Source organism: Orycteropus afer, unplaced genomic scaffold (assembly GCF_000298275.1).
Source record: "Orycteropus afer afer isolate SDZICR_OR568_19922 unplaced genomic scaffold, OryAfe1.0 scaffold00106, whole genome shotgun sequence".
NCBI classification, from domain to species: Eukaryota; Metazoa; Chordata; class Mammalia; order Tubulidentata; family Orycteropodidae; genus Orycteropus; species Orycteropus afer.
Genome location: NW_006921693.1, coordinates 6,410,983 through 6,422,682, shown reverse-complemented (window position 1 = coordinate 6,422,682; position 11,700 = coordinate 6,410,983). Strand labels below are relative to the sequence as shown.

The 11,700-nt window shown below is 44.1% G+C and overlaps 1 protein-coding gene across 1 annotated transcript in view; it reads left to right on the top strand.

Annotated features, from left to right (window-relative positions):
- Window positions 1-5,325: 5,325 nt before the first annotated feature.
- The window catches only part of FAM91A1 (family with sequence similarity 91 member A1), a 49,210-nt gene continuing 42,835 nt past the window's right edge, over window positions 5,326-11,700 (top strand). Inside the window, exons 1-2 of the mRNA XM_007943428.1 lie at window positions 5,326-5,397; window positions 5,519-5,609. Of these exons, the coding sequence (XP_007941619.1) occupies window positions 5,326-5,397; window positions 5,519-5,609 (163 nt within the window). The remainder of the gene's footprint in view (window positions 5,398-5,518; window positions 5,610-11,700) is intronic.

The following is an 11,700-nucleotide window of genomic DNA, read 5'->3' as shown; positions in this document are numbered from 1 at the left end:
AGGCTGGTGGTTCAAACCCACCAGCCACTCCTCAGAAGGAAGGTTGGGCAATCTACTTCCGCAGTGATACCACCTTGGAAACCCAAGGAGGGGTCACTATGAGTCGGGCCTAACTTGACGGCACGTAACAGCAGCAACAAGTAAATTAGTAAACAAGTAGATAGTAGTAAGTACCCTGGAGAAAAATAAAGCAGGGGAGGGGAACAAGGAATGCTGGAGACAGGTTACAATTCCGAATAAGGTGGTCAGGGAAGAATTAACTGAGAAGGTGACATTTGAGAATTGAGACGGCACGCAACTAGTTCATTTATTAATAAAATCTCAGTGACATTGTTGAGTACTTCTTACGTGTGGCACACTATACTGGGAACTGGAGATAGAATGATGCATAAGACAAAGACCTTCCTTCATGAAGGTGGGAACAAGTTAGACCGTGGTGTCCAGTGGAACATGAATTGGTTCACGAAACAGGGCAAAGGACATTCGGCATCAAAACCCATGACCAAGGCCAGGCCCAGGCAAAAGTGTGAGACGGAGAATGGCTTCTTCCTCCCTTCCTCCCTCCTTCCTTCTTTTCTCCCTCCATCTTCCCTCACTTCCTTCTTCCGTCCCCAACACACACACCTTCTTCCCTTCCTTCCTTCCTTTTTTCTTTCTGGACACTAGTTGAAGGATGTGACAGCTCATGTATAATGTGGTAAAAGAAAATAAATAAGGCTAAAAAGGTATTATTCTTCTTAAGTGAATTTGCACTTTAAGTACAGACCATGAATTACAGATTCATGAAATTTGAGACAACGATTGTTTGGGTGTTGAAAGTATTTGTTTGGGTGTTAGTTGGGAGAGTGATATTCTAGGGCCTATGAAATTAGCTCCCTACTTTCAAGTTGCTTCAGCTTATTATTTCCATTGGAATTTTAGGAATGAAATAGTTCTGTAGTTTATCTGAAGAGCATATTGCCCAACCCACTTGGGTAATTTTCTTTAGTCCTAGTTGGTAAACCCAGATAAGATTGAATCTCATTGCACATGTATCTTTGAACATGTAATTTACCCACAAGACTAATTTGGATGGTATGTTCTGCGATGGGGTGGTAACACTCTGCACTTTCTGACATCTCTGGAATCTGAAAAGGCAAAGGCCCAGTGAGGCAGACATAGGTATCAGGGCCTGAGTCAGGGACCTAAATGTTTGGACATTATTATTGCAATAAAGTTGTGATAATGTAATGGGTGCTACACTTGCCACCCAATGAGCAGGAGTTGTTTTCAGTTTGCTGGCACTTGGGAGGAGTCCCTGGGTGGTACAAATAGTTAATGCACTTAGTTGCTAACCAAAAGATTGGTGGTTCAAGTCTACCTAGAGGTGCCTCTGAAGAAAGGCCTGGCAATCACCTTCCTAAAAAACAAAATAAAATGAGCCGTTCAAAACCATATGGAGCACAGTGCTACTCTGACACACAGGGGGTGTCCATGAACTGGATTCTATTCTAAGGCAACTGGTTTGGGTGGTGGGGGAGCAGTCCTATTCCTGAACTTCCCAGAAGAGGGGGCCATTGAGCCCTACGCATTAATATGTGGTCTCTCTGAGTTGCTGTTTCCAAAGACTGGTTACCTTGGTGAAAATGAAGCAGATCAGTATTTTAATCAGCACCTCACATTTCATAAGCCAAATTCTGTCACCAGTCTCAACTCTGAAGGACTTGTTATTTCGATTATTCTGGTCCATGCACTTTTGACCTATTACCATTTCCTCCTTAAATTTCTGCTTTTCTCAGCCCCTGACTGAGTTAAAATCTTTCCTGTTCACTATGGTCAGTTTTCCAAGGTCTGTGCCTTAGTGATTTAGTGGGTGCCTGTCTACCATTGTAGTATTAGGTGTGTCCACACCATACTCAATATTTGTTGATAAACAACAACAACAACAAAGAGTTGACTTTAGCAGGCACTCACTTGTTTAACTGCTGTAATTCTGGTAGCATAGTGCCTAAGGCACTTGACTGCTAACCAGAAGGCTGGCGGTTCAAACCCACCAGCCACTCCTCGGAAGGAAGGTTGGGCAATCTACTTCCATAGTGATACTGCCTCGGCAACCTAAGGAGGGGTCGCTGTGAGTCTGGTCCGATTCGACGGCACATAACAACAACTACAATGTTTTACAGAGATTTAATTGAATCAACCTTAATTTTCATTGTTACTTATATTTTGTTCAGTTGATGTTAGACTTTGGAAGAATATGGATTCCTCCCCTTACCATCATTTAAAAACATGTATTTTGGGGGAGTTTGTGTTGTTGGCTTTAAATGAACATTGTCTAAACTGGAACAGGAGGTAGAATAGTTGAATGAGGGCCTTAGTCCAGAAGCTAAAAGGATGGCTTTGGAGTGGACAGCCTTGGACTCTATCCCATTTGGCTCTGTCACTACTATCTGTGTGATCTTGTGAGCAGGTCGTGTAACCCTGCCAAACCTCGGTTTCTTCCTCTAGCAAATCAGGATAGTAACAGTGGTACTCTTTCTAGGGCTGTGAGGAATAACAGTGTATTGCAAGTCACAGGCTTAATACATAGCAGGTAGTCAATACATACTTGTTGAACGAATGGCTTATAATTAGAACTCAGCTACAGGTTTTGCATGAGTCCAATTAAGTGTTCTAGAAATCTCATTCTTTGAAATGTCATCCATAATTTGTTATGATCCACACAGTCAAACGCCTTTGCATAGTTGATAAAGCACAAGTAAACAAATAATCTGAGAAGGTGGACTGTATGAAGAAGAGCACAGCATCAGGATTAGAGGAAGACTCATTAACAACCTGTGATATGCAGATAACACAACCTTGCTCGCTGTAAGTGAAGAGGACATGAAGCACTTACTGATGAAAGTCAAAGACTACGGCCTTCAGTATGGATTAAACCTCAACATGAAGAAAACAAAAATCCTCACAACTGGACCAACAGCAACATCATGATAAATGGAGAAAAGACTGAAGTCGTCAAGGATTTCATTTTACTTGTATCCCATCAACGCCATGAAAGTAGCAGTCAAGAAATCAAACGACGTATTGTATTGGGCAGATTTGCTACCAAAGACTTCTTTAAAGTATTCAAAAGCAAAGATGTCACTTTGAAGAGTAAGGTATGCCTGAACCAAGCCACGGTATTTTCAATTGCTTCATTTGCACGTGAACCCTGTACGATGAATAAGGAAGACTGCAGAAGAATTGATGCCTTTGAATTATGGTGTTGGTGAAGAATATTAAGAATACTGAATATATCATGGATTGCCAAAGAACAAACAAATCTTTGTTGCAAGAAGTACAGTCAGAATGCTCCTTAGAAGCAAGGATGGAGAGACTCTGTCTCATGTACTTTGGACGTGTTGTCAGGAGGGACCAGTCCCTGGAAAAGGGTATCAAGCTTGGTAAAGTAGAGGGTCAGTGAAAAAGATGAAGGCCCTCAATGAGATGGATTGACACTGTGGCTACAACAACGGGCTCAAAATAAGTGAGGGTTGGGAGGATGGTGCAGGACTAGGCAGTGTTCCTTTGTGTTGTGCAGAGGTTGCTATGAATTGGAACATACTCAACAGCACCTAACAACAAAAACAATGGACGAATCACCTGAGGATCTTGCTGATTCAGTATACCTGGGCTGGGAACACAAATTCTCAGCCTTGTGTCAAACCAGAATAAACTGGCTGGAAGCCCTGACTTGAATATACTGGCATCATGCAGATAATGCAATCGTTTTGTTCTGTTATATGCAAGGTTGCTAAGAGTCAGAGTCAACTCCATGGCAGTGATCTATCTCTAACTGTAGTCAGATAATATTCAGACCAACATACCCATTCAAAGACCTATCCAAAGTGTGTACCACATTTGCTTCAGTTCTTCAGATCTAATGGTGTTCCTGCTATGTGTCAGACTGGCTAGCTGCTGTGGTATGGGCTAGGAATCTTATAAAAGTTTCTGAATATATACCTATCAATGTACAGTAGAACATTGTATAAAACCATTGTATAAAACCATTGTATGAAACCAGAAAATTGCTGCAAAAATACTGAAGTTGTCTCTAGTAGCTGCCAGTGACAATGGTCATGGGCTTGCTAAGCCAGTGTAACAAATTCTGGAAGACATTGTTCCCAAAGAAATTGTTCTCACTGGGGATGAAATTAGATAGGCCTGATTTTTTCCTTTAAAAAGTAACTCTGCAGATACTAGCGTGGAGCAGAAGCAGCAGGACCCGAGAAGCTGTGTGGCAAAGCTTGGCAAGGGTATTTGTCTTAGCATTTGTCACTCCCTGCATCCCTACATGGGAGCTCTGGTGGCATAGTGCCTAAGGCACTTGACTGATAACTAGAAGGCTGGTGGTTCAAACCCACCAGCCACTCATTGGAAGGAAGGTTGGGCAATCTACTGCTTCGGAAACCCAAGGAGGGGTTGCTATGAGTCGGATACGACTCGATGGCAGTGGGTATGGTTTGTTTGGTTTGCATCCCTGCATGGTAAGGAGCTGGACTTCAGGAGTAGAGCCCAAAGTTCCCCTTGTACAAGATGCAGCAACTCCTCCGACGCGAGGAAGGTCATTAGGCGTTTGCTCCACCGCTTTCCATGGCTTATCGCTCAACTGGGAGAAAGCTCTTACACGTTCCTTCCTCGCGAGTCTGGACAGACATCCCATCCTCCTGGCCCCGGTAGGGATTGATCTGTGGAGAACCCTCAGTGGGCTCACGGCTCTTCCATTATTTGAAACCAGCTATCGCTCCCTTCCCAAATTTCTCCTTCTCAGGTAACTGACTCCAGTGTCTGTAACTTCACGTCTTTGGGCCACGCTGGGTCACATTTTTGGGAAACGAGGTCATCCAACAATGGCTACGCAGACCCAAGAAACTATCTTAATTCATGCAGAGACTGGAAGAGTGAGAGGAAGCGGAGATACGCGGCTGTACCCCGGTACCTCACAATAGTACCACCGGTTAGCCCGCCCTACGAAACCGAGGGGACCAAGCCCAAGCCCAGCGTGTGCCCCGCCTCTCCAGCCTCGCGCCAGCGAGCGGAAGTGACGCAAGCCCAGAGCCATTTCCGGCGAGTCGAAACTAGGAAGAAACTTGGAGCTGGTGAGGCACCTCTGCTGTCGCTTGCTGCTACCAGGTGCCCCGTGGCCCGGGCCGCGCCGAGCTGTCGGGAGCTCTGGCCATGGAGCAGCCCGGACCTTTCGCAGTGTGAGGCGCGGGGCCTCCCGCGGGCTCCCCTGACAGGCCGAGGGCGGGCGGGCGGGAGGCGTCGCCTCAGCCGTGGCCGCCGCCGGCCCCAGCTCCCAGCATCATGAACATAGACGTGGAGTTCCACATCCGGCACAACTACCCCTGGAGCAAGTTGCCGGCCAACGTGAGGCAGGTACGGCCCAGACCAGGCGTGGGGCTCCGGCCGGTTTGACCCCATTCCGCCGGCACCTGCTTGCCTGACTCGCGGGCCTGGGCTGGTTCCTCTCTGCCGACTCCCATTCTCCCCCCGCCAGGGTCTCGGGAAAACCGACCCGCAGCCCAGAGCTCGGAGAGTACGGGGCCGTGGGAGCACGATGGGGCTGACGCCGTCTGAGATGGAGTGGGGTTCGCTGGGCTCCATTCAGCGCCCGCAGCCTCTATCCAGCCGAGGAGTGGGCTGGGCATCCGCAATACAGCGATTTGGAACCCAGTCCATCGATGATATCTTGAACTTCCGGATGGTGGGAAAGAGACGAGAAGCATATGAACACGAAACAGGGGTAGCAGCTCGTACTTGACCTCTGTTACGTGTGGCGGGCAGAGGGGAAATCGTGAGGGTGGGTAGAGGAGGCGTTTAAAGTGGGCTTTGAAGGAAGAATAAGTCAGGTACGTAACAGGGAAGTACGATTTTCCAGAGAGAGGGAAAATCATTTTAAAAAGCTTGTAGGATTGGAAGAAAGCACGTTTCGCGAGTCGCAGGCAGTTTTGGTATCGCTAGCGTTTGGAGGTGTTTATATGTATTGGCTGTGTTTACAGGTGGGGTGTTGTGGGTGCATGGCGAACAGAGCAGCCAGGGCCCGATTTTGAGGGGGCTTGCAGGCTTTGTTTTGTTGACTTTATCTTCTAGAGAAGATAGGCTTGGAGATGGTTTAACAAGAGTGACATGAAGTTTGTCTGAGAGTTAATTCTCAAATGTTTGAGTTCGCTTTTACTCAGTTGTTTAACAGGTATTTAGTGAACACCTACTATGTGCTGTGCCTTGTTCTGTTAGTTGCTGTCAAGTTGAGTCTAACTCGTAGCGACCTTATGTATAACAGAACGAATTGTTGGCTGGTCCAGTCCGTGGTCACGATCGTTGTTATGTTTGAGCCCATTGTTGTGGAGTGCCTTCCGACCTGAGGGAGTCATCAGTGGACAACAGTGTTCTGTCCTGAGTCATAAGGTTGTCATTGGCTGATTTTGGGGCGTAGTCAGGCCTTTCTTCCTTGTCTTAATCTGGAAACTCCATTGAAACCTGTCCACCACGGATGACCCTGCTGGTATTGGAAATAACCGGTGGCTTAGCTTCCGGAATCATAGCCACATGCAAGCCATTGTGGTACAACAAACTGACAGACGGGTGGTGAGTGCCTTGTTCTAGGTGTGGGTCTTAGAGCAGTCAACGAAACAAAGACACTGTCTTCATAGTCCTTACAGTTTAGCAAAGATTCATAGATAGTGAACATAAATGAATACATAGTATGACAAACCAGAAAGCCGAACCTGTTGTTGTTGAGTCACTTCTGAATCATAGCCACCTGGGTAGGACAAAGTAGAATTGCCACTTAGGGGTTCCAAGGCTGTAACCTTTATGGAAGTGGACTGCCACATCTTTCTCTTGCTGAGTGACTGGTGGATTTGAACCACTGACCTTTTGGTTAGTAGCCAAATGCTTAGCGACTGTGCCAGCAGAGCTCCTTCATACATGAGAAGTAGTGTTAAATCTTATGAAGGTAGTGATATTTGCTACACATGAGATCACAGATTGACCTTTAAATCCTCCCATTCTGTTTGGTTGAAAGTGAAATTCTGTTGTCTGTTTGTGCTTTTTGGAGCAGTGGTATTTTGGAGACTTTGGGATGGTGGCGGTGATGGTATAAGGATTATTGTAGTTTACTTTACCTTCCTCCAGCTTGGGAGTTTAGCTCTAGGAAGTGGATAACGTAAGGTTGAGGTAAGTCATCATTTGGCAAAGAAAATGCTTTCACTGTAAGATACCAGAAAGCAAGACACTGGAAAGATAAATGAAGGAACTTAGAATTCCTGGGTGTCAGTTACTGCCCATGTGGCATTTGTCTTTAATTGGAAGAACAGACCTCTAAAGCTGAAGGAATAAGTTTCTCCTTTTAAGCTTATTAATAAGGGCTTTGGTGCCTATCCAAGTAGACAGCTGGAAGAACCAGTGGTCCTTTCTTCCTATTTCCATTCTTTCTTTACTCCTTTTGACCAAAATAAATGTAAGGTAATGGAAGAAAGAGGAATGGTTTCATGAGGTCCAACATAAATAATTGATCTTAATTAGTATTGGCAATCAGGTATCTGAAAGTTAGTCCTGATTATTAAAAATAATTACAAGCCAGTGTTACAATTGAGTTTAAACATGAGACTCAGTTTTTGCCACTGTTTGCCTAGGTCAGTCCTTCCCCTTAGATTACTATGTCAGCTTTCTGTCTGGTCTTTGGCCCGCATACTAAGACCCTCCAGTCTGGTCTTCACAGTGCCCTGGGGTGAGGCTTTAAAATTGCTGTTGTTGTTAGCCATTGAGTCGGCCCCGACTCATAGTGACCCCTCCTTGGGTTTCCAAGGCAGTATCACTACGGAAGTAGGATTGCCCAACCTTCCTTCCGAGGAGTGGCTGGTGGGTTTGAACTGTCAGCCTTCTGGTGAGCAGTCAAGTGCCTTAGCCACTAAGCTACCAGAGCTCCCTTAAAATTGCTAGTCACTTCTTTTTGAATCACATTCAGGTATTAACTCCCCCAGGAATGTTTCCTGGATTAGCTGACACTGTGTTGCTCTAGCACTGTTTTCTCACCCATCTAGCATTTACCCAACTACAGAGCATTTTCTTGTTACGTTAACTTGTTTTGCCTTTGTATCCAGGCATCTGTGGCATGGTTGGCTTTTAGTAAATGTTTTCTGAGTGAATGAATGATGGCATCAGTCAGATTTTTCCAGGAAAGCTGTAGCACATTTTAGAAGTAGGGAATATTCCTGTAGTAAAAGATTTGTCTTTTGACACTGTAGATACTAAGTACTTTGATAAAGTTTCTAGTATCTCTCTCTCTGGTGGTGTAGTGCCTGAGGCACTTGACTGCTAACCAGGAGGCTGGTGGTTCAAACCCACCAGCCACTCCTTGGAAGGAAGACCGGGCAATTTACTTCTGTATTGATACCGCCTCGGAAACCTAAGGAGAGGTTGCTATGAGTTGGAATCAACTTGACGGCAGTGAGTTAGGTTTTTTTTTTTCTTTTGAGGGGGGGATGTTTTGATGGGTTTAATTTGGAAACAACTCCTGTTGCCCGGTTCTGAACCCCAGAAAGAGTTATTCAGGAGCACACACATGCACGCACTCACACACAGCTAACATTTTTTATATGAATGAGATGCTATATTTTTATGTAATATGGGCTATGCTAGAAAGGAGTTCTGGTGGTGCAGTGGGTAAGACATTGGCTGCTAATCAGAAAGTCAGCAGTTCAAACCCACCAGCTGCTCTATGAGAGGAAGATGAGGCAATCTACTTCCATAAAGATTTCCAGCCATGGAAACCCAGTAGGGATTGCTGTGAGTCAGAATAGACTCCATGGCAGTGAGTTTGGTTTGGTTTTTAGACTTCAATACCTTAAAAAAGTTGTGGGTAGGGCTATTATTTCAGATTTTTACTATTAAAAAAACCAAACTCACTGTCATCGAGTCGATTTGACTTAGTGACCCCTCCTTGGATTTTCAAGGCATATCTCTATGGAAGTAGATTGCCCAGTCTTCCAAGGAGTGGCTGGTGGATTTGAACCTCCAGCATTCTGGTTAGCAGTCAAATGCCTTAGGCACTATGCCATCATTATTTTCTATTCATTGTTCAAAGCAAATCATAATTGGTTTAAGGGAAATTTTATGATGAGGTGCTGTGTAATCCAAAATATGTCAATTAAATTTTTAAAGTACATGTTGGGGTTGGAGTTTGTAGGAATAAAGGCTTTCGAAATTCTTTGTGCTTTTATCGTAATCTGATGCACACTACCTTCTTCTCACATCACCCTTTTATCAGTTGTAGTTCCTTTTATGTGCAGCCCAACATTATTTGTCAGACCCAGTCAGTATTTCTGCAAGGACAGCATTGTCACGGAGTGAAGTGACCTTTCTGCAGTCACCTCCTGTGGTAGCAACAATGTTTTATAGTGCGGATGGTAGGACACGGGGTAGGAGTGGGAGAATGAACAAAGCAATTAGATTTCTGCATACTTGGCTAGTGAAGAGTAACATCACCTTTGAATGTTGTTTTTAGATATTTATGTGCACATGTGTATTGATTCATGAGGAACAGTAATTGCTTAATGCCTGACCCAAAGGCTTAGATGTTACATAGATATTGAATGATCTCATGAGGCTTACCAGTAACGGACCCTTACATTTTGTATTAGTGACCTGATTTGTACTGTTTATTCTGGAGTTACCAGGAATGGAATTTGAAAGGGAGGTGGTGTTTGAAATTAGCGTAAATTTTAGAACAAGTGAGGGAAAGCTCAGTTTTGGTAAGTGCTAACATTTTTAGCAAAATCGTGTGCTTATATGAGCGTACACGTATGTGTATTTTATGTTGCTTGAGACAGAGACTTCAGTTTGGCAGTAGAGCTAGTAGAGACCCATTACAAGCTTTATAGGAAGCCAATACCCCCTAAAAATAATCAGTACTGACCCTGGTTTTATTGCTACATAGAGGATGGTAGAATAACTTGTCTACAATGAACTCTGCTGCTGAGTCCTTGTAATGTTGAAACAGATGAAAATACCAGATGAAAATACATATATGCAGGCAGTCATGTAAATATTGATTTAACCTATGATTTTAAACAAACAAACTAACCAGTTACCATTGAGTCAGTTCTGACTCATGGTGACCCCCATGTGTGTCAGAACAGATCTATACTCCTTAGGGGTTTCAGTGCTGTTTTATCAGGCCTTTCTTCCAGACACCTCTGGGTGGACTCAAACCTTTAACTTTTCAGTTAGCAGCTGAGCAGGTTGACTGTTTGTACCACGTAAGGACTCCTTAACCTGTGATAATCTTTATTAAACTGGATGTAGGAAGAAAAATATTTAGTTCTCTCACATCAAGTCCCCCTTTCCTAAATACTACCCATCACCCCACCACTCGTCTGTCAATTTGTCATACTCGGTGGTTTGCATGTTACTGTGAGGCCAGAGGCTATGCCACTGGTATTTCAAATACCAGCAGGGTCACCTTTGGTAGACAGGTTTCAGCAGAGCTTCCAGACTGACAGACTGGGAAGAAGGACAGGGTCATCCACTTCTGAAAAAGCTGGCCACTGAAAATTTATGGATAACGGTGAAACGTTGTCTGAGATAGTGCCAGAAGATGAGCCCCTCAGGTCGGAAGGTACTCAAAATACGACTGGGAAACAGCTGCCTCCTTAAAGTAGAGCTGACCTCAATGATGTGGATGAAGTAAAGCTTTTGGGACCTCCATTTGCTGATAGGGCACAACTCAAAATGGGAAGAAATATTCATTAAATCAGAACATGGAATATACGCCATATGAATCTAGGAAAATTGGAAGTTGTCAAAAAATGAAATGGAATGGATGAAGATTGATATCCTAGGCATTAGTGTGCTGAAATGAACTGGTGTTGGCCATTTGGAATCAGACAAATATAAAATCTGTGCCAGGAGTGACAAGTTGAAGAGGAATGGCATTGCATTCATCATCAAAAAGAACATTTCAAGATCTATCCTGAAGTATAGGGCTGTCAGTGATAAGATAATATTCACATGCCTACAAGGAGTTCTGGTGGTAGTGTGCCTAATGCATTTGACTGCTAACCAGAAGGTTGGCAGTTCAAACCCACCAGCCACTCTTCAGAAGAAAGATTGGGCAATCTGCTTCTGTAGAGATACTGCTTCGGAAACAGACCAACCCAAGGAGGGGTTGCTATGAGTCAGAACTGACTCAATTATAGTGAGTACCAGGAAGACCAGTTAATACTACGATAATTTAAATTTGCGCACCAACTACTAAAGCCAAAGGTGAAAAAATTGAAGATTTTCACCAATTTTTGCAGTCTGAAATTGATGAAATATGTAATCAAGATGTATTGATTATTGCTGGTGATTGGAATGTGAAAGTTGGAAACAAAGAGGAAACATTGGTAGTTGGAAAATATGGACTTGGTGATGGAAATGACACCAGAGATTGTATGATAGAATTTTGTAAGACCAATGATTTTCTCATGCTGGCGAAGAATGTTGAAAGTACCATGGACTGCTAAAAGATCTAACAAATCTGTTCTGGAGGAAGTGCAGTCGGAATGCTCCTTGGAAGCAAGAATGGCCAGACTTTGTCTTAGGTCCTTTGGTCATGTTGTAAAAGGGGACCATTCCCTGGAGAAGGATGTCATGCTTGGTAAAGCGGACAGTCGATGAAAGAGGGGAAGGCCCTCA